The sequence below is a fragment of the Mauremys reevesii genome, linkage group 2 (assembly GCF_016161935.1).
Source record: "Mauremys reevesii isolate NIE-2019 linkage group 2, ASM1616193v1, whole genome shotgun sequence".
Lineage (NCBI taxonomy): Eukaryota > Metazoa > Chordata > Testudines > Geoemydidae > Mauremys > Mauremys reevesii.
Window position 1 is genome coordinate 66,918,047 of NC_052624.1, and position 24,170 is coordinate 66,942,216.

The 24,170-nt window shown below is 39.6% G+C and overlaps 1 protein-coding gene across 11 annotated transcripts in view; it reads right to left on the reverse strand.

The window, feature by feature from the left end:
* TBC1D5 (TBC1 domain family member 5) overlaps window positions 1–24,170 on the reverse strand; it is a 487,219-nt gene that overhangs the window by 269,551 nt on the left and 193,498 nt on the right. For all 11 annotated transcript variants that reach the window (XM_039523970.1, XM_039523969.1, XM_039523966.1 and 8 more), the window contains one exon: window positions 23,938–24,066. In XM_039523970.1, the coding sequence (XP_039379904.1) occupies window positions 23,938–24,037 (100 nt within the window). In that variant the 5' untranslated portion in view covers window positions 24,038–24,066. The remainder of the gene's footprint in view (window positions 1–23,937; window positions 24,067–24,170) is intronic.

Genomic DNA, 24,170 nt, shown 5'->3' on the forward strand with positions numbered 1-24,170 from the left:
GTACCTGCTGAGGAGAGCCAGCTGGTTGGCAACTCTCAACTGGAGGCCACCGGCCGAATAGACCTTACGGTCCAAAAGGTCCATACGCCTCGCTTCTTTGGATTTGGGCGCTGGCGCTGGCTGGCCATGTCGCTCACGGTCGTTAACCGACTGGACCACCAATGAGCATGGAGCTGGGTGCGTGTAGAGATACTCGTATCCCTTAGATGGGACCAAGTATTTTCTTTCCACCCCCCGAGCAGTGGGAGGGATGGAAGCTGGTGACTGCCAGACAGTGTCCGCATTCCGCTGGATTGTGCGGATGAAGGGCAGGGCCACACGAAGAGGCGCATCTGCTCCAATTATGTTGACGACGGGGGTCATCGTCCTCTGCCACCTCCTCAACTGGCAGGCTTATGTTTTGGGCCACCCGTCGTAACATGTCCTGATGGGCCCGAAGGTCGATCGGAGGAGGGCCCGAGGAGGACGCCCCAGCCACGGCCTCATCCGGTAAGGAAGAGGATGATAGGCCCGGGAGCAGCGTGTCCGGCGGGGTTTCATCGAGCTGCTGCGGGGCCTCAGCGACAGGGGGATGCTTCGCATCCGTGGATGTCAGCGGCTCCTCTACCACGGCTGTGGGAGGAGGTCTGCTGACCGTAGCCTCAGGCGCTCTGTGGTCGGATGCCCTGGAGCGCTGAGTGGAAAAAGGCACTCCTTGAGTCTCATGGTAGGCCCATGGAATCCAGAAGCCCCATTGAGGAGGACCCTGGTCTTGCCCTTGAGGCTCGGTGCGCTGATCAACTGCGCTGTCTGCCTGCGAGGAGACGGACGGCTGTCTCAAAGGCCACGGCGGGGTGGAGAGACTGTACGACTGCGCCGTCGACGCCGCCGGTCTGTCCCTGGACGGTGCCGGGGAACGGTGCCGGTCTTCGCGGTGCCGGGAATGAGACCGGGACCATCTACCGTGCCGGTGCCGGGAGGTCGACCGGGATCTCGAGTCCTGACAGTGGGAGTGGCTGCGGGAGGACCGGTACCGGGAACGGTACCGAGAGCCGGATCGGTGCCAATAGCGCCGGTCAGGAGAGCGGGACTGGGATCATCTCCGCGAGTACGACCGGTACCGCGATGGCGAGCGGTACCGGGACTGCAAGCGGTGCCGAGATCTGGAGCAGCGTGAACGTGAACGTCTCCGGGATCGGGACCGGGACCTGGAGTACCGTCTCTCCTGTCTGTCAGAGGAAGGAGGCCGCATGATAGCCGGCTTGCCCGCTGACTTAACAACCCGCACCGGCGGTGCCGGGGGTTGAGTATGCATTGGCTCCGTCAACGCAATGAGTTCTCTCGCCATCGAAAAGGTTTCAGGTGTCGACGGGAAAGCGACCTCGACCGCAGTATGCACCGGGGAGCAAGGAGGTACCGGACTCGACGGCCCTTGCGGTGCCGGAGTCAACGGTACACCGCACGGTTTATGCGCTGTCGGAGTTGGTGCCGGGGGCGCCGGCGGTTGGGCGAGAGGTCCTGGTGCAGAGACCTTGGAGGACGTCTGCGCGGGCTTACGTTTCCTCGAGGGAGAGAGGGAATGGTGCCGGGGTGCCGGTGCCGGCTGCTGCTTCTTCATGGCCTCGGTACCGGAACGGCCAGGAACCACTGGAGCGCTCCGCACCGAAGCGGTCTGTGGAGCGGCTGGTGTCGGCACCGCAGGGCTAAGTGCCGATTCCATCAGGAGCTGCTTCAAGTGAAAGTCCCGCTCCTTCTTTGTCCTTGGCTTAAAGGACTTGCAAATGCGGCACTTATCTGTAAGATGAGACTCTCCTAAGCATCGCAGGCAGGAGTCGTGAGGGTCTCCAATCGGCATGGGCCGCTGGCAGGCCGAGCACGGCTTAAATCCCGGTGCCTTGGGCATGAGCCCGCACCGGGTTGGGAAAAAGAAGGGCTAGGCCCCCCGATTTCCCCTAACTAACACTAAGTACAACAAACTATTTAAACTAATCTAACTAATTTTAAAGAACTATATACAACAAGTATGAGAAGAAAAGCAGTGAGAAGCTAGGGCTGTGGAGGTCAACTAAGCACTCCACTGTTCCAACGACCGTCACGGGCGGTAAGAAGGAACTGAGGAGCGGACGGGTCGGCTGGGGTATATATCTAGCGCTATAGCGGCATCATTCCAGGGGGCGCCCAGCCGACCCACCGAGTGTTGCTAGGGTAAAAATCTTCCGACGAGCATGCACGCACACACCTAACTGGAATGCATAGGAGCAATCACTCGAAGAACTGAATAACATGGTCAGTTGTTGATGGTTTCAGCTTAATTTAGAAGTGCTCTACCAAAGACTTGACTGGGCAGAGTTAAATGCACATTAGCTCATGTACTCCTAGTTCAGGTTTGTTAGTATCACACACTGATATTGGTGAAACGGGACAGGTGAACTGAACACATATCAACAAATGTTATTTACAAATATTCAGCTGCCTGCACGTGGCCAATATATTTGCTGAATTTGAAGACTGATTATTGTACTCATCGAGAGTAATCTTTATGTTTGATACAGATAATGGTCCCTTTACTATCCATCCACTTTGTTTGGAGGAAGTAGGGAGAAAAGTGGTTTGGTTACAGACAAGGTCAAATTGCAAATGTCATACTCAAAAATCTGGTATCTATTTGTTAACCATCCATGAATTTAAATTCCTGATACTAAGTCAGAAAAAAATCTAAATTCTCATAGCAGACAATCAGGTACAAGGCATTTCAACTGGAAACATAATATGTATGCAAAGACTGAGAGGCTGTGTTGAGGACGCCTGGAAAATTTCATAGCACTTCTGTTCAGTCCTTGACTTGGCAGTTGCTAGTGGACAACTGATGGGTTCCGCATTTAGCATTTCTCCAACAAACTTGTTATCCAGATGAAAGATGATGTGCATTTTGTCCTCCAAGAGCATTCACAATTTTGTGAGGTATAAAACGAAGGTGCCCCCCGACCCTCAATGTGAATAAATACCTCTTTCAGGGAAACTAGGGCCAATACCATGGATGACTCTGTACATTAAGATAATTTTGATTTGGACTCTGATAAATGGGGAGCCAGATCAGCTGCTGCATTTTGTACCACCTAGAACTTTTCTTATGTATGTGGCTTCATTCTTATATGAATGATCCAACCTGAAGGTAACAAAAGTGAAAATAATTGTGGTCAGGTCTGAATCTAATACATTGGGGCTCAATCTTGTAGCCACTCTCAGATGCAAGATGATTTTTTTTGCAACCATATATTTTGGATATCCAATAGCACTGAGGAATCCAAAAAGACATCAACTGCCAAAGACCAGTGCTCTAAGTAGTAAGGGATATAACAGAAGTAAGGTGGTTGGTTTTTGTTGTTGTTGTTGTTGTAGTGTTTCCCTTGTCCTACCAATATCACCTGAGCCTCGCATAGGTTCAGCTTTAGCTAGCTCAGGGGTAGGCAACCTATGGGCATGAGTGCCGAAGGCGGCACGCGAGCTGATTTTCAGTGGCACTCTCACTGCCCGGGTTCTGGCCACCAGTCCAGGGGGCGCTGCATTTTAATTTAATTTTAAATGAAGCTTCTTAAACATTTTAAAAGCCTTATTTAGTTTACATACAACAATAGTTTAGTTATATATTATAGACTTATAGAAAGAGACCTTCTAAAAATGGTAAAATGTATTACTGGCACGCGAAACCTTAAATTAGAGTGAATAAATGAAGACTCGGCACACCACTTCTGAAAGGTTGCTGACCCCTGAGCTAGCTGCTCTTCGTGAAAGTACTGATTTTGGCTAGGTGATGATAAAGCTTGGAGATGGTGCTGTTTATATTTGACATAAGATGCAGAGCTAGGTGTTGTCTGTACACTCTTGTCAATTCAGACTATATTTCACCAGCTCTCCAATGGCTTCACACATATTAGATAGTATGTGGAGAGGACTCTAGCGATGGAGGAATGGTCTGTAATGACCCTTTGGGTTTTCTATCTCAAAGGAATACCTGGACCATTTCAGACATTTCCATTAGCCATACCGTCTCTTGAGCTAGGGTAAGACTATTTGGTGATCAACTGTATCAGATGCTCAAGAGAAATCCAGGAAGATAAGCATGCACTTCCATTGCCTATGAACAGAAGGTGGTCATCTACATGCCCTGGCATGAAGCCTGACCAGAAGGAGTCCAGAATACTAGCAGCTAACAAGCAGATGTTGGATATTTTTTGTTTGTTTCTGAATTGGTTTGCTTAGAAAAGGGAAATTAGACTTTGGACCATAGTTTGAGAGGTCTCCAGTGACAAGTGATAATTTCTTTAGTAATGGTTGGATTATTGCATGTTTTAGGGTGGGCTGTAGATTCCCTTCAAAGGATATTTTGACAATCTCTTAGCAGGGATCCCAGGGGTGGTCTTCTTTCTTTTGCCATTAAGAAAGGGTAGGGGTCAGTCAGTGGTAATAGGCTGTAAATGCTTCCACAACTACTGCTGTAAATAAACAAACTCTTGGAAAACAAGGGCTGCATTTCTGGTTCTGTGCTCTGCTAATTTTTGGTGGCCCAAGAGGTTATCCTAGATGTAGGTAACTTTTCTATGAAAAGGAGTAATAACCGCACAGGCAGGCAGGAAATGAACTGAGACTACTGAAACTGATCTGCTTATATGTCTCCATTAATAAGAGTCCCTCCAAGAAACCTCTGAACCAAATTGTATATACAGTCTATGAAGGGAACAAACCACCTTCATACCCATCATTTGTTGGTGTCACCCCTCTCTTAGTCTTGGCTTAAACTAGAGCATAATCTTTTGGGAACAGGAGCATTTTATTGTGTTTACAGAGATTGTATAATATGTATATATATTGCTTATAGGATCTCCATCTGGTTGAGGTTATTATAATTCAAATGAAGAACAGCAGCAAAAGGTGGTAGGGGTCTGGGGCTCAAGAGTGTCTCTCTGGGTTTACAAAATCTAACCTGATAGGAAAACTAATTTTTCCATTTCTCAAAAATCCGACACAACAGAAGTGGTTTTGCTTAGGTTTCCCCCCCTCCCCCCCAGGCATTGAAATTGTAGTTCAAAAGGTGAATACAGTAGAAAGTGTATGTGCGCAAACATGGGAATGGTTTAGCGAACTTAACTGGCAGATATCTGTTCTAAATCTATGTGCACACTCACACCTCTGCAGGCAATAATACAATATGTGTTGTAAGATGCAACACTGTTCATTGGCACCTTGAATGAATTCAAACATCTGATTTACGGTGTGTACCATCCAGTAGAAGCATAACAAATTGTTCTTACACAGTTTTTATTGAAAAAATACTAAATGTATACATCAGTATCAGGATACTAAGTATTGTTTAAAAAAATATTTAACTGTTTTAACTTTTTCTTGATTAAAATGTTTGGCTCTCCAATTTATAATACTAATCTTCGGTTTGTGACTCCTGCACTCATCATTTTCTAGTAGGCTATATTCTCTATAAACAAACAGATTGGATCTGATGTTATGAATATCTATTACCCAGCTGGGATTAAGAAAGTGGCTGATAACGGGATACCTACAATACCTGAAAACTGAGGGCATTACTGCCCACTGGAGTTTCTACATCTATAAAACTTCAGTCAGGACATGTTTAAGTACCATTTAAAAATGTCTATGCTGCGTAAGTGTGCTGCAAGAACACAGCTACAGTGGCTGTGCTAAGGCTACTTTAGCTTCTCTATTATATGCTACAGAGTCATGCAACCCTGTTTCAGCCAAAAGTTACAAAAATTTTTTGGCATTAACACTACTTACTAGGTAGGGATGGCAATGGAGCAAAGGTATCTTAGGTCACATGACCATGACTTACCAATTGGTCTGCATCTGGCAAGCCAAGGTGTTTATAAATATTCACACACACACACACACACACACACAGAGTACAGAATCTATTACTCCAATCAATGGGGAGGCAAATCTAGTTTTTGCACAGAATAATTCTATTTGTTGGTTGGCTTAAATGAACCTTCCTTTTTTCTTAATGTGAGTGATACCTCTGACATTCTAAAGTTACCTACAAGCAATCAAGTATAAAACTCCCCCACAATGGGGGCTTCTGGGAATCACTGCCAGACTCAAATGTAGCAGCACTTGTGACACTCAGTACAAAGTAAATAGATTAAGAATTTTAAGGGCAAAATATAATTAGAGAAAAAAATATACTGGCACCTTTACCAATGCTGATAATTTACTACTTACAAGCTGACAATTTCTAAATGTAGAACTAGACTTTTAACAAAGATCCTTACCTCACGCCACCCACACATCCATTCCACCCTCTCCCACGATATTCCATATACACTATGTGTGAGGGCTATCTACCCTGTAGACAATTCAATTAATCTCACAAGTGACACACACACACACACACACACACACACAGAAACAGATGTGGCACTAAGATTTACAAAGTTATTGAAACTTTTTAACAAGTAAAATGCATCTTTACTTAGCTACACCAGAATGAGGAATAAAGGGGTTTACATATGTTCCAATTCTAAACCTATCAATCAAACCCATGTTATTCCTTTGGGAGCTTATTTACATGCATATTTATCAGCCTCACATGCTAATTCCCTGCTGTTTTATGCCTGCGAGGCATGTTTATGAGTCATAATTGTTGATCTCATTTGATGTATTTCACTGAAGTAAGACATTATTCAGTTATGTGGCCTAATGTCAATGAATTACGATGACCTGATCTTCCAAATGCAACTTGCTCTTTAATTTTTATTAGAACATAACTTATTCAGAAGAAGAAATACACTAAAATGGAAGATTACTTGCCTCTACAGTCATTTTAGTTAACCATCTTATCTTTCAGACACTCCACCCCCCCTCTAGGCAAAGATTAAACATCATAATTTGTAAACATCCGAATGTAAAGAATCTCATCCTTAAATTAATACTTTGGTCAAAGTGATGACCTTTAAAGGTAATTTTATTTTAATCAGCCACAGTATAACCCCAGGAGAAGTGATCTGTAATTAATAAAGTAAAACTGTAATGCTTTATAATAACATCTTTAAAATAGTGGTGAAAATTATAAGTGGAAACTACTTGTTGATAAACATATTAAAGTGCTCGAACAAATAAAACTAAATTCTTAATTATAGATAGTGTACATAAATTCATATAAAATTCTATGAGTTTGCAACAAAATCAATTCATCGCCATGACAAAACTTCAAGCTACCATTCAAAAAAGTACTCAAATAATTTAGTATCAGAGGGGTAGCCGTGTTAGTCTGGATCTGTAAAAACAGATGTATTGGAGCATGAGCTTTCATGGGTGAATACCCACTTCACCGGATGCAACCCACGAAAGCTCATACTCCAATACGTCTGTTAGTCTATAAGGTGCCACAGGATTCTTTGCTGCTTTTACAAATAATTTAGGCCCAACATGTGACCTACTTTAAACAATCTGGTGGATTAAATTCCTCCACAATCTTCCCTATATTTATAATGCCCATTTTGGTGCCAAGAAATTAAAAACATGAACAGTCTACACATTTATTCTTTTATAGCAAATAACCAGCATGGATCCCAAATTCACAAATCCTAGTCCTAAAATGTGCTGACGTCGCACATGCCACAGGAGGCTCTTCAGAGTAGGCTTAGTCAACCTCCTGTTGAGTCACATACAAGTGCGGGAACTAGGGGTGCTGGTGGTGCTGTCCCACCCCCTGGCTTGCAATGGTTTCCATTATATACAGGGTTTACAGTTTGGTTCAATGGCTTTCAGCACCCCCGCTGTACATATTGTTCCAGCACCCCGCATACAAATTATCATCATGCGTTAATATACATTGGTTTGGAGCTAGCACTTTTGCACATTAACTGTATTGAACAAGTTTCTGATGTTATTAGCCTCCACTCTGATGACAATCAATGGTGTTTTTTAAGAAAAAAAGAAAAAGCCCCAAACCAAGTATCTAATGTCATGTTGACAAATTCCACAGAAATGAAACATATTTGACAAATGGAAAAGGAGTAAATAGTAATAAGATGTTTTCAAAGTTCTCACATAGTATTACAAATAGAGTAAAATACTAACGTCAACTATTCTGAGAAATATATACTAGTGTCCATTTAAAAGCCTCAATGTCACTATTGTGAACTGCAACTTTAACCAATAGGCACAAAATATGCAAAAGATGGAAATTTTATTTTAACTAGCTGATTCACCCTGATGTCACGATCCTACCATCCAAGGAAATTTTCCACAAGAATCTTAAAATCAAACTGTTAAGTACAAACACATCTAACACATTCTACAATAGAATCTTAGCAAGATATTATCAGCTTAGAGGTGTGAAAAACTATATCATATTTTTCACAACCACAAATAATTTGTTGTTTTAATTTGTCTGTTTATGCAAACAAAATAGTTTTTGCATGCAAAAGTGCATAAATATGAGGAAGAGCCCAACCCCAATCAATGTGGGTTTTCCATGGCATCCTTCAAGTGAGAAGCTTACTTGAGATGGAGCTATACTACAACACAGCAGCATTAAAAATCTGTTTGAACAACTGAATTAACTGCCATTGAATTAATGCCACGACTAGAGTGCAATTTCACCTCATGCAGACCACACACTTAAAGCTGTCATGTTGGCATCCCGCGAGCTATCAGATTAGGAAGAATCCTCACCATTTAAGCATACAAAAGTGTTTATTAATTAAATTGATGAAATTTTATTTGGGGCCCAAATTCACAAAAGTCTTTATGTTAACACTAGAATATTTAAAGCAAAAAGCTGGGATTCACTGAGTTCTAACCAACAGAAACCTGAGGTAAATGGTTAGAATAACTCACAATTAACTGTATACAGACAGTTTACACTTACAAAAAATCTGGAATTTTCTTAAGTATATGTCATACTTCTTGTATGGTTGGGACAGGAGACTCAGATTTGGAAGTGTATTATTTTTTAAACATGCTACATTAATGAGATGTTATTTCATGAAGTAAAATAAAATCAATCTTAAAAATAAAATATTGCAGTCAGCTGGCGAGTGAGAATTCAGAGCTGAGCTTTGTACAGCATTTGCAAAGAACAAGTTTTAGAACATTTTAAATCATACTTGTATAAGAAAAAAATAACACCAGGTCGCAGAAATTTGAAGGTGGCTCTGTGGCTCAACATGCTTAATTTTCTTCTCTATTCCATTAAGATAACATCTGTTCTGGCCACCAGTCAGCAAATCAAATTTGATGAGAATTCATTTGAGTGCAAGGTAAAAAGGCGTACTAATGGACAGATTTATGGGGTTTTTTCCTCCTTCAACGAAGCTTTTACATTTTTGAATTAAAAAGTAAACAAAAGCAACTATAGTATCTTAAAAAATAATTAAGTGGCAAGCATATGGAAGAGGTATTCTAACCCTAACCAAAATATGACATTTTCACCTTAAAAGAAAGCATCCTTTTTTCATGTAATGTATATGACATACTATACATTTTTAAACAGTAAATTGCTGATTCTATTTGATTTGATTGGATTCTATTTGAATTCAATTTGATTAGGACATGCAGACAGATGAGAAGGATACATGGGATGGATTCAAGTGACAGACCACAAATGACTTATTTACAACTGGGAAAGGCATTAGCTATTTAAAAAGAAAAACAGATTTATTTATTTTTTTTAAAATGGGTATTATATTTTACATATGCTCCTATGCATCTTCTATTTTTAACCTTTTTACCTATATGACATAACATTAAAAACATGGGTCTTCCATTTGCATCAAATCGTATCTAAATTATCCACAGACTTAATATGAACATATCATTATATCAAATAATTTGTGAGTTGCATTGAGTTTCAGTGAATGTCAGCCCAGTATAGCAACTACAGTTGTAGTGACAGACTAAAGCACCTAGTAATTCAAAGAATTGCTTAAGTATCCTAGGTGCATAAAAATGGTTTAGAAACTTTGAAAGAACATCCAATTGGGCAATATTTTTGCACTTCTGATCCTTCAGGTGGGAACCTGGAAGTACTGAGGCACACAATATTTGAACATAAGAAAAAGTTAACTAATATTTTTTTTAAGTTACATCTATAGCATAAATACATCAAGTTTTTTTAAGTTATATCTATAGCATAAATAGCTCCATCTGAATTGTGGGAAAAAAATCAGTCATAAAAGCCTTAGTAATGTCACATGCACCCACTCTGACATCATACCATCTTCCAAATATTTATGATTTTAGAGGAAAGCCTGGGTTTTTTAGTTTTTTTAATTTTAATGAATACTTATGAATGACTAAAAAAATCTGCTACATTTTAGTACGTGTTTTTACTGCATTTTTAACTTTACAAAAAGTATTTCTTTTTAAACTTGAATACCAAAAAACAGCTATCAACAAGGCCCTTCATTTTAAGTTTTTACCAAATTTTACCCAAATGTTATAGCACTTAAGTACATGAAAATACTGATTATGTTACGAAAATCCAATACATTACATAAGGTAGATGTGTTTATGTTAATAGAGTAGTCTAAGTGTAAATGTTACTCCTGGGGGGCATTCTGCGCCAAAAAATAAGAAATTCTGCAAATTTTATTTGTCAAAATAACACTACATAATCACGCCAGTTTCAATTATTTTGGCAATTTATTTCAAAATACCTGTCAGCAAGTATGTCTGTAACAATACAGACACAAACAAACCCCCCCCCCCCCCCGGAGTAGAGTTAAAGAAACCCTTATGATAACCCAGTTCCTGTTCTCTGTCCCCTTTCCCCCCGCCCCAGAGCTCAGCTGGGGAGAGAGATACCCACACCTCCACCTCTCCCCAGAGCCATGCCATGCCCCTCCTTGTCCAGACACTCCCCTCCCACCCCCCACCCCAAGAGCCCAGGGATCCAGAGGAGAAACAGCCTGATGCTCGGTCCCAGGCTTGCATGGTGTTTCCTATGCATCACCTTCTCCTTCCCTCAGGGCATGCTGGGAATTGCACATGCCAGGAACCCTCTAGCTCCCTTCCCCTCCCTCCTGCAGTCTCTTCTATGTGCGAGCTGGGCTCTGCCAGGTCCAGCAACTAGCACCACTGCAGCCAATTTCTGTGGAGAAAAGGAAATTCTGCATGCACGTTAATTTCTGAAAAATTCTGCATTACGCAGTGGCGCAGAATTCCCCCAGGAGTAAAATGTGAGTCTATGTGTTAAAGTAAGGCAATCTAGTGAAAGATAAACATGAGCAAGTACATGTGTATGTGTACGCCAGTGCATGAGTCCTAAAAGAAGAAGTGCTGGTACTTCCCAGATCCAACTCCCCACTCTGTAAGAAGAGAGAGTGGTTCAGTAACCTGTGTGGCCCAGGAAACTGACCTGCCCTCTCTCCTTCTGGAGCGGGAACATGGATCATAAGTACTCTTACTTTTCTCTTTATTTGTTGCGTTTGTTCTGTCGTCCTGTCACCCAATATTAACCTGGGTATTTACCCAGAAAAGCATGAAGTTAATTCTTGCACCAATTTTCACCCATTTGTTTTGTGCAATAAACAGATACATTTCTGGGAAATGTTAAACAAAAACAAAAAGGGCCTTGCTTATCAATAAGGAGCTACTACATGGAATTTGTACCAAACTAGACCATGTACATGTATGTGTTAGGCCAGGTGGGATTAGAAACACCATCCTGTGCCCTTGCTTGGTTCACTGAATTTTGAGCATGTTTAGGTCTAAAGCTAGACAAGACCATGAATGCTACTGTTTTTTTGTTTTTTGTTTTATTTCTTATAAGTGAAACCTTTAGGCCAAGATTTTTTAAAAATATGATTTTGGGTACTCAATTTGAGATACCTTAACAGTGGCCTGATCTTCAGAAAGTGCTGAGCATCCAACGTCTGAAAATGAGGTCCTTTTATAACATCTCAGGATGGACACCCAAAAATGTAGGCACCCAAAATGACCAATGACTTTTAAGCAGCTTGGCCTACACTACTGCCTCACTTAAACCACACTGCCTTCAACCCTGCTACCACTGCAGTCCATGGGAACTTTGCCATTAATTTAAACAGTTTTAGGACAGTCCATTATACAGAAAAAGTCAGAGGGAAAAAGAAGTCTCAATCATTTTGTTAAAAATAATTAAAGTTGATTAGTAATAATAAGGTACTGTAACTGAAAAGATAAACAGTAGAGACATTTGTTATCAAAGTAAAATAGGAAAATTAAAATAACCTGTAACACTTTTGTATATGCAATTCATCAGGAAATGTTGTAAAAGAACAAAAGCAAATGTTGGCTCATTCTGGAGGTTCTTTGTCATCATTAATGTATTCAGGTTTTCACAGCTGAATTGCTGTACTTTGAAAAGATTTTCATACAAGGAAACTCATTCAGCATTTAAACAAAGCTGTCAGGTTACAGAGATTCAAATTTGTTTGTATGTCCAGAAAATGTTTTCTTAAAAAAAATATTCTGGGTTCGAAGTGTATTATTCCTTTGCGCTCAATTTGTAAACAACAGAAAATAAGCTTTTGTTAAACACCGCACTTATTTATTTATTTTGTGGAGATGGGAACAGTGTATTCCAAAGTGGAGGTGAAACTACATTGTGTGGCTATTTTACTTCATTACTAATTGTGTTACTCAAATTGATACAAATGGTCTCCTTCTGTTTCTGTCTGTCTGCTTGCCTGATCAGTTCAACTAATTGTCAGTGCTGGGGAAATCTCCTATATCTAAATAGAAGATGTGCAGTTTGTAACCTGCTTAATTCGCCTTATGTCCTGCATGGCCCTCGGTATGGTATTCATTAAAGCATCAGCTGCTTTGTTTGTAGTAGTGGCACCTAAATGTAGGCTTATTTTTCTTTGTTAAGATGCCAGATTGTTGATAAATATACACATCTTATTGTGAATAGTAAGAAATTAGCTAGTAAGTATTATGGTACTTTGTTTTTCCCCTCATGCTGAGCACCTTTACTTAATTATGCACCTATAGAGAAGACACTGCAAAGATATACAAGTTGGCAAAAGATTAAGGCACTTTTAGGCCTACTGATCTGAAGCCTAAAATCTGACCTTTGCAAGGGTAAGCTTTTGACAATTAAATGAAACACAAGGCTTAACTCCCTAATTTTTAAAACAGGAAATTCCAGATCTTTAAAAATAAAAGGAAATGATCAAAAAATCAAAAGTCAGGAAAGTTTCAGTACATATTGACACATTTTGCTGCAGTTTAGAAATTAGTTTCTAAGGCAATAGCATAAACAAACTAAGGGCTTGAGATACATAGGACTAACTCCAGCTTTATTGTGTTGTGCTTGTTCAGGTCATAACTACTGTACAACCTGCATTCCTCTGCATCGAAGAACAGAAGTGAACTCAAAAATATTTGAGTGCAAACTGATCTATCCAACATATTACCCACATTTAGGATTATGATTCACGATACCAAAGAAAAAAACAAATCCAATTAACATCCTGAGATTTGATACGTAGGATTATATAGACATGTACTGTACATATATTCCCTTTCTATATATATATATTTTAATATATAATTTTAGTCATATTACTATAATTAATCATACTATGATTTAATCATATTACTATTTAATCACATACTATCCAACTGTCTCTTCCCAATGCAGGAGAGAAACATGAAATAATTTGATTCTTTATTTCTTTTTGCATGGAATCACTTGTGTGAAGTGTAGAACTGCACCTTTATAATTTTTGTATCAACTTTCAATGAAATGTAAAAGGAGAGAATGAAGGCCTCCTTTTGTACTGCTATGTTACTCGCAATGAGCTAGTTTTAATATACAGTTAATTACAATTACAATGGTCACACTTGAAAAATGTCTTCTGTTTTTAAAGACTACCATTTGAGAGGAGTGCCTACATTTAAAATGAAGAATACTGCTAGAACTGATAAGCTCCCAAAAATGGAAGAACCTTCTTAAGGACAGCCACAGTATGTGAACCATGTAGGTCAAAGTACTGATCGTTCCAAAAATACTTTTTACCCCATTTAACTATAATGAACGACTACAGAGATAGAACCATGTATAGAGGTATAGTCATCTTTACAAAAATCATGTTTATAGAAATCTTATTCTTGTTCAGAACTGCAGACTGCCAGTAAAATGGATTTAAAATGGTGCGGCTTTCTTAAAAAATAACTTCCCTTTTTATTTAATTTGCAAACCACATACTATTACAAGTTGTGTCTTCAATCGGTCCCCTCATCTGAAAAAACAAACTGAGTTGAAACTCTCTCACACATTTTGTTTTAATCAAACCTGTCCTATGGCATCTACTTTAGCTACAATCAGGGGCGGCTCCAGGCACCAACGCACCAAGGGCAGCAGTCAGGCTGCCTTCGGCGGCATGCCTGCGGGAGGTCCGCTGGTCCCGCGGCTTCAGCGGCAATTCGGCGGCAGGTACGCCAAAGGTGCGGGACCGGCGGACCTCCCACAGACTCGCCGCCGAACCCACGTTACCGTGTTACCAGTGGACCTCCCACAGGCGCACCACTGAAAGCAGCCTGACTGCCATGCTCGGGGCAGCAAAATACATGGAGCCGCCCCTGGCTACAATAGGGATCAAGATGAAAGCACAGTTGATAGGCTTCAGCCTAGACGAGACAAGAGGGATGGTAAGAAAAACTAGGAGAAGCATTGATAGTGGTGTCCCTACCTTCATTATTGAGAGGGTTTATTGTCAAGGATGGATGTTCATAATTTGATGCACATCTAGATCAAGTGTCATTCTGTCACCAAAAGGCCTTCTTTCATGTCTCCCTGACAATCCATTTATGACAGTTTCTCTATATGTTGACGGGCAGTTATCCAAGCCTTTGATATATCCAGATTGGATTACTGCACAGCACAATTCATGAAGCTACAATTAGTGTAGGACATAGCTATGCCGTGTTAGCTATAGGCAGAAAAATCACATTGATTTTCAGCTGCAAACTTGTGCTGATTGTTATAGAACCATGTATGGGTTGGGTCCCGGTAACTCACAAGTCTGTGCTTTAACTGTTCGTAGATTTGAACATTGAGGCAGGTCATTAAGGAGGGTCCAAGTGCTGCAACTCATTTCCTTCCTCAGTTTCACAGAGCACAAACTTGATGACCTTTGGGGCACAGTGTAAAACCCACTCCTTTATTCTGAAGTTGTGCATGAGGTGATTTGGGTCATGCCTATAGTCTACAACTAATTAACACCAATTATACAGTACAGTAAAATCCAAAAGTACTTTAAATACAATTTATTTTTAAATAAAAATGTTGGGTATTATCCATTGCCAACTGGCTTTATAATGTAATATAATTTTTTTAAAGCATTACCATTTTTTCCTCCTGCCTGATATCCAATTCAGAACGTTTTTCCAAGAAAGAAATTAGAAAAGGAAATGAAAGTAGAATTGAGAGAGAAAGTGACAGGTACAGTTAATGCAAGATGTAAATGAAGAGGAAGTGTTCCCGTGGCCTGGTAGTCACCACAATTCTGTTACTGTTAAAAGCAGACTAAACAGTAGCTATTATTAATAAATGAATATTAAAAACAGTGTTATGTTAGCATCTGGTGTTGTAAGATGCAGAAAATATCCTTGTTTCTGCTCAGCCACCACAACATGAGGCAGACTTAATAGAGCTCATTCTTCTATGCAGTAGTGAAATTTTATCCCTGCAGCTCTGTCCTTATCTTCGAGGTGCTGAGTAGCCTGGGCCCAGCATTTCTGAAAGCTTTGGGACCAGGATCATGATCAACAACTCTGCTCCTCAGACAGAATGGGACTTTCTACCGTAAAGGTAAAGGTGCAGAAGATAGCACTTTCTTGGACACTAGTATGAGACTGTGGAATGAACTCCCAAAGGAATTAAGGACCATCACAAACCTCACCACTGTCTTCTCCAAGTGCAAGGCACGCTTCTTCTACCTTTATATATGCACAGCAGCATTTACATTTTAAAAAAATCCCTCAAAACAAAACACTACATGGAACACACACTTTTCCCCTGGGGAGAAACTGAGAGAAAGAACATACCTCACATGCCATATGTTAGTCACACTGCTTAATACACTACTGGAAGGCGTTCAGATACTACAATGGCAAGGATTATATAAGAACTTATATAGTACAGAACAGTACAGAAGACCTCTGAGCCCTGCGTCACCATCAGCATCCTGCTCCAGGCTCGAATTTACGATCGTATGAAAAACATCCTCTCTAGTTTCACAGATTTCAAAAGCAGTTTTCCATTTTGTGCCAGTTCTTGGGGTGCACCCAGGACTGAGAATCACTTTGTTAATCCCTGACTAGAGCATGAGGGAGTCTTTCTTGTGGTAGCTGAGTGTCAGCTCCCTACCACCTCCAGTCTTTGAGTCACTCCTCTGGGCTATGCCAGTCCTAACTTCACCTGGTAGGTTAACAATAGGCGCGAAGCCCAATTCTCAAGTCCCTTTGAAGCATTCTTCTGATATCCAGCCCAACATTGGGTACTCACAGAAGTTCCAGACCCTCTGCATCAAAAGTACAGTTTACCGCTTTTAACTTAAACCACCACTTCTGTAAACCACAGAGCACTTGTGAGCGCTTATAATAAAACAAAAGTAGGTTTATTTAAGAAAGACTAAAGATTTAACTAGAAACAAGAGAGAGTGGTGGAAAGAAATGGTTACAATACAAAACAAAACTATAAAATTTGTACGAGGGCCTACACTTATCAATAGTCACCTTTCCAATATAATAAAATAGGTTAATCCTCCCCCCACCATCACCACTAAAGTTCAGTCTGTTGCCAAGCTGGCCAGTGTCACAAGAACAAGGATCCAAATGTTCATGAAAGTACCCTAGCTTCACCAGGGGTTCTTCAATGAATGGATACGGAGTGCTCCTCCCTCCTCTGTGTTATTCTGAAAACCTTTCTGTTTCTCTTCAAATAGGTTGAGCCCTTGTATTGTTGTAAAGTTTCATTTCTACCTTTAAGAGGACTTGATTCTTTGTCATTGCATCTGATGGCCTCCCATTCAAAGTCTTAGTATTGCACAAGGCTAAACAATTGTGCCTTGAATTGTGTCAGTAGAATTGCCATACTGAATCAAACCTGTGATCCTTCTAGTGCAGCGACCTGTCTCTAAAAGTGGCCAGCAGTAGGAGGGAGGGAGAAGTAAAGTGCAGAGGGACTTGATGTGTGTGTTACAATATGTAGGAAATTTTCAGTCTGGCTTACAGACAGAAAAGGGTGATTAACAAGGAATTGCTTTTGATTAAACATGTCAGTGTTAGAATATATTGAAAAAACAAAGCAAAATATATTTAGGTTAAAGAGGATGTGTGTGATGCAGAGACCCCTTGGCAAAGGGTCCCCTATTTTTTGTAGACATCTCTCACTTCAAACCTGACAAACTCACTGTATTAAACCTAAAACTTACAAACTATCATAAAGAGCAGCATGTAATATATCCATAGAAAGCTTGTAACTTGCTAAGATTCATAATTATTGTGAGTTGTGTGTGTAATAGTTGAGAAGTAACGTATTTATTTTTAAAGTGTGATTTCTGGATTTGGAATAGAAGTTAGACACCAGGAGATAATGTGTCTCAGTAATGGCAATGGGGAGTTGTCACCAAGCTCTGTTTGGCATCAGTGCTGGGGGGATGCAGAGGGGTGCCCTCTCCTTGTTCCAGGCTGTGGGGTGGGGGTGGCTCCAGGGGCTCTTCACTTCCCTCTGCCCTTACTGAGGCTGGGTGCTGCAGGGAGAGAGAGGAGGGGGTGGAGGGCAGAGGCACTGTCCCATCACTGTTGCTCTCAGGAAGTGACAGGGGAGGAGGCAGCAGGGCTCTCTAGTTCTCTCATCCCATCCTGTGAGGATGGCTCCAGGTTGCTACGGCGGGTGGAGAGGAAGAGAGATCTGCCTATATCTGCTCTAATTAGTTATTCTGCCCCACAAGGTGGGCGAGTGGGCCAGGCAGCCAATCAGAGGGCTCAGATTGGCTAGAGCCAGGGTAGTCAATTCATTTTTTTGTCAAGCTGCTTTCTGAACTGCTCCCACCTAGGAGTTTATGCCGCCTGATTGGTGGAGCTGAGGGGACACTGTAGGCTGCATCTCTCCAGTTAGACTCCTTCAGGACTAACCATAGAGACCCACCCAGGAGGACTCTAACCATAGAGATGTAGCCTACACCATTGATCCCCAAGGCACCCAGCACCACAGACTTGGAGCTAGCACTAGGACAACACTGGGTAGTATTTTAGCCGTCTCTCAAGCTGGTTACAGGGGCCTGCAAGCAAGTCAAGGAACAGCAGCCATAACAAGTTTACAGCAAACCCAGCCAGGAAGCAGAGCTGGACCCAGCTAGGGGCTGCAGCCCATCCAAAGCATTCCCCCAACTGATTGCCGGAAAAGCCAGAACTTCCATCCATCCAGGGAAAGTGGTATATAGCACAGCTAGCAACTCAACCAGAGCTCCAGACTGTCCTGAAAAGGACAAGGAGCAGCAGCTTAGGAATTTGCCAGAGTTACCTGCACACCAACCCAAGAAGATACCAGAGCCATCCAGGAACATAGCAATTTGTATGCTCCAAATGCTCAAATCATGCTGCAGCTTTGTTAGTCCTAAGTATTGGTAATCAGGATATTTTCTGGCATTTAAGTAAGACAATATATATTCATCAAACATGCATTTTAGGGGATTCAGTTATTTGCATAAATCTCCAGATTTCTGAACTGGAACAAAAGCAGGACCACTGCCATAATATTACAGTGGATCAACCAGAGGCTTACCAACCCAAAGAGGATGGTAAAGAGGAGTTCAAGAGAAATGTCACATTTGTTTTTAAATAAACGCATAGTACATTTTAAAATAAATATAGACCAGTGGTAGGCAACCTATGGCACATGTGCCGAAGGCGGCACGCGAGCTGATTTTCAGTGGCACTCACACTGCCTGGGTTCTGGCTACTGGTCTGGGGGGCTCTGCATTTTAATTTAATTTTAAATGAATCTTCTAAACATTTTAAAAACCTTATTTACTTTACATACAATAGTTTAGTTATATATTATAGACTTATAGCAAGAAACCTTCTAAAAGCATTAACATGTATTACTGGCACACGAAAGCTTAAATTAGAGTGAATAAATGAAGACTCGGCACACCACTTCTGAAAAGTTGCCGACCCCGATATAGACTATAGCACGTATGTAGTCAAAGTATTGTAAAATACTACGGACAATATTGACCTGGCCCCTGAGATGGGCAGTTTCACAATCTTTGATTGTGCTCATTTCAGTCATACCCTATGATATCTATCTTTCTAACCATGTCACCCTTTTCCTCTCTCACCGTCTAACAGCGTTAAAAAAAAAACCACTCATAACTCATTACAAGTTTTTCCTTTCCTTTAATAGAAGCCAAGAACATATTACATTTTTCTATGTGAAGTATGCTATTAAATAATAGCTTGTAAACTAATTAAAGCAAATGAAATTGTGAGAACACACTGACACCGTTAAAGTAAATTACCCAATTCATTAATAATTTCATTTCAAGTGACCTTAATTGTATTAATTGTAATATTAAGCAAATTAAATTGAAAAGGATTAAATACATTGTTCTAGTCTATCCTTGGAGGATAAACTTCCCCATGAAAGGGGAATAGCGCCTACTGTATTCTTCAAAATGTGCATTAAAAAATTAAATAATGCTATAAACTGTGTTACAGATAATTACTGCAACTCTGAAATAAAGCTACTCCAAGTTTTACTACTTCACTGCAATTTAATCATCAAGAACTTGGAAAAGAACAAAATAATTTGCTAGGTACAGTACATAGTGAAATGAAGAAAATCAGATTCTGAAATGCTGCCTCCAACCGTCTCTCCTCATCTCCAGGGTTCAAGACTTTTCTGGAAAAGGGTAGAGGTTCATAAACCTGAATTTTCCCTAGCAAAATGAAACCACATTTCAAATACCCCATGCATGAAACAGTAAGTTGTTGGAATGGTATTTGATGTAAAAGGTATGAATGAACAGTCATTGTGCTAAAAAGTTCATTTTTAATTTCATACAGAGGATCAGACTTTAGAAGTAACTTAGATACCTGATCCATGGGTTAGAAGGCTTGAAATAGGCAATTCATTTAAACTCTGCTGAAGGGGGGAACCACACTAATAAATGAACAGGTCCAGAATCCATATTGTGGCTCCCTATTTAAGTTCTTCTGTCCAGAAAGTGCAGTACTGACAACCATGATGAACCTCAGGTACACAAATAATCCAATACCTAAAAATATGGTATGGGAACAAGAATGCACCCCAGAAACAGGATGCAAAGAAGGCAGCTGTGCATGTTCAGGGAGAGGAAATACAGGGGTCAGTGGAGGTCTGACACTGGATGAGAGTGAGAAGTTCAGGGATTAGCAAAAAATCCAACTGTCAGAATAGGTTTATGATTCTATATATGGAGGAAGAATCTATATTTAAATGCACACAGGAAAAATAAAAAATATTTTATTTTGTTTCCATTTTTAGTTAAAATATACACTGCATGCAGATTTTCATGCTAACAGGAGATTATTATTTATCAATGAAAACTGCTAAAGTAGAAAGTGTGATTTCCTCTTGAAGGACAGATTTAAGCATTCATGTGCTTGGATTCTTGAAATGATGCATTCTGTTCCTTCTTTGAAAAGAAATTATTTGCCTCATGACTGTGTTCAGGTTACCCATAAGAAGGAGCTGATTCCAAATCTGCAACTCATTTGCACAGGCCTTTAGGAAAATTTTACTTTTGTTTCGATTTCCCTATCAGTAAAATGGGGATACTTACCTCACAGCGCTGTTTTAAGAATCGCTTGTGTAGTGCCTTTAAAACATAAAGCTATATATAAGCAAGTATTTTTACTCAGAAGATTTCTACAGATCCTAAGTATCAGTAATATAATTAAAGATTTCACAACTCATTTTAAAATCAAAACATCTTTCCTGTTATTGGTCAATTAGTGGCCTGAATACGGCTGTCTTGATTTGGATAATTGCAAACAAGCACAGTCTCATGAGATTTCACTCTGATTCAAAAATCCCAATTTCTTTAACCACACAAAAATTGAATGCGTAACTTTTTTTCTCAAAATAATCATCCCTTTAATTTTAGTCAAAGCCTCTAAAAAAAATTCAGGAAAATCAAAGACAAATGTGGCAATCCTACAACTCCATATTTTATATCTATAATAAACACACATGCTCCCCAAATTTAGTATTTCCTGTAGCTTGCCAAATCAGACTAGTTTCTGACATTAACGAGATCTATTTTCACAATGCTTATACTTACTAATGATCTGCCTTATTGTCTTTAACTCATCTCTATAAATACCTTTACCACTTATTCTCCAAGATAATACTCTAAACATCTATCACCGCTTCAAAAGAACAACACACAGGCCTGATATTTCACAATATTCTACAAGTAATCTCTAAGCAATATGCTGCATCTCTTGTGAATTTCTATACTGCTTGATGAAGTTGCCTGGAAAAATTCTTTAGTGATTTTTTATTATCCTCTAAATAGCGTAACCAAAACAATGTATATTGGGTACATCTTCAACAATAACAGGGAAACACATTTATCTTAAAATATAGGGATGTGGACAGTATTTTAGCAAAATATTAAAATAGCAATTCAAAAGATAAATTCAAATCCCAGCATAGACAAATGGTACATTAGTAGTACAACATATTACCATGTGAGAGAAATGGGTTCATGAGTGACACTTTGATTCTCACATATGAGGCCAGCATATGATTGTAGGGATACTCTTCCCAATGAATGACTAAATTTATTTCAGTAGAAGGGACCATTATGATCACTTAGTCTGACCTGTTGTATTACACATACCTAGGGCCCTACCAAAGTCTCTGATCAACAGATGGATTCATCCCAATGGTTAGAATACGCATTTAGGAATCCGTGATTGCCTCCTTACACTGAACCTCCGAGGCGGACTGGATGGGCAAGGAAAATTACATGCTTTGATATACAAGCCCTCTCCCACAGCAATCCAAAAATATACTTTATTTAAAATTAAATGATAAAACGTAGAAGATTGATCTTGGTTACATATGGCACCAAATTAAAATGCAGTATGTGTTTCAGAGAGAAAAAAAAAGCTATGAAAATGAAATGGATGCATTACATAAAAAATTTACATATACAGAATGTGAAAAAAAACCTGTACTATAGTTGGTAACCTTTATGACTTTGGGGGAACCATGTATTTACATATCCTGATCTTCCCATGTGTGTATGTGTGTGTTGTGTATATATTTTTAACAGTTGACAGCTGTTTTAGAGCATACAGAGATGCCAAGCTGAATGAGGGCCTTGATTACTTCAAGATGAGCTATCTAAAGTTTCTATTCATTTTAAGTGTTGTTAGTGGGAAGAGTCATTAGTCACTTCCTTGTCTCATAGAACATCAGCATACATTTACATTGTTAATGAACATTTGGGGTAAATGAATTAATGGCACTTTTAAACATCAATTCAATACTAATAACTTTGTATGTCATAGAAATGTTAAGGTTGGGATAAAAACTAAAAGCCTGTTCATTCAAGGTAACTAATCACTCTTGGGCACAATAAAGGGTAAAATTAATTTAAAATGTTTTTGTAACAGGGTTAAAATCTTGACTTGTCTCTCTCAGCTCCGTTTCAAGACGTGTATTTCATTTGGAAAACATGTAATACTTCAGAATTTTATAAATCTTTAGTCCTAGGCTTCTGAAAATGTGTACTAAGAATGCATTTGCTTTATCAAACTAAGATGGCTATTAACCTTTTAGATGTGAAGTGTAAAAGCGTAGTGACATTCACTTGAAAAAACTATTACCTTTATAGAATCGGTTCCACCAAGATGTCCATTCTACTTTTCCTCACATTGAAAAAAGCTTTATAAAGCAGTAAAAAAAATTAGCGCTGTGATTTTAGCTTTTTACAAAATAATTGATATCTTAATTAAAAATTGAAATGTTGCTCTTTTTAATATATTTTATTATATTGCAGATTTACACATAGAGGCACACAGAAAACACGTGACTAAGCTGTTTCAATTCTAATTTTAAATGAATTTTTTATCTTGCATTCCTGGTACATGCGTTCAATGACTGGAAAATTACAGGTAGTTAAGGTGTCATTGTGTATAACTGAGTACTTGAGGAATGTTTTCATGACAAGGATGAGGTTTCAAGCATCTTGTTAAGCTTATCATTTCCTTCTAACCAACCATGTTGTCACTACTAGCAAATAAGTAGAAAGGACAAGTAACACAGACAAGCACTTGCATTATGCAAGCAGTTTCTTCTCACTCTTCATTTGGATAGTCTGAATACTGCCTTGTGTTAATTTACCTTGAGTTACACAGTAATTTCCATTTTAATTCCACCTGTTCTACTTTAGGTTTTTATTTAAGGAAACCAGGAGAGCTAAGTGTTATGATTCAAAGGAAGAAAAAAAGAAAACAGTCTTTTTTCATCAGCATAACCTCACCCAAAATAAAATGCTAAATTTTATCAAAGAAAAAAAAATCAACAGTGTAGAGCAGCCGAAAGAGCCCATCTTTGAAAAAAGTTGTAACAAAGGCCATGTTTCATTTCAATATTCTTATGCTGAAGTCACTGTTTGGTTTATGATTAAAAAAGGATGACAGCGCATTAAACATTTGGCTAATGTTTCTATCTGTAATTGAAAGTTGACTTTTCATGGTTTTCATTAGTGTCAGAGTGCTCTACACACACTCTGTGAAATGTTCTTAAAGTTGCCCTGCTCAACTTCATTGAGAGAATTAAACAAATTATGACAGGCATAGCAATCATGAGACTCTTACGTAAGGTTTCTAAGTACAATGTAAAAAGTGTAGAAATATTAAACTCACCTTCTTCAGGCTTGTTCAAGTAACCCTGCAAGGGATCAATGCCTATTTCTTGCTCTTCTGTTTGCAACGGGTGACTGGTTTCAGATATGGAATGATACATATTGGCAATTTCCACTAAAGAGCGATTATCTGGGAAGGGAAAACAGAGACACAACTAATATGTAAGTGTTTCTTTCATTGCTTTACAATAACAAAAAGGCATCAGAAAGCCTAATGCTGTAAATGCTTAGAAC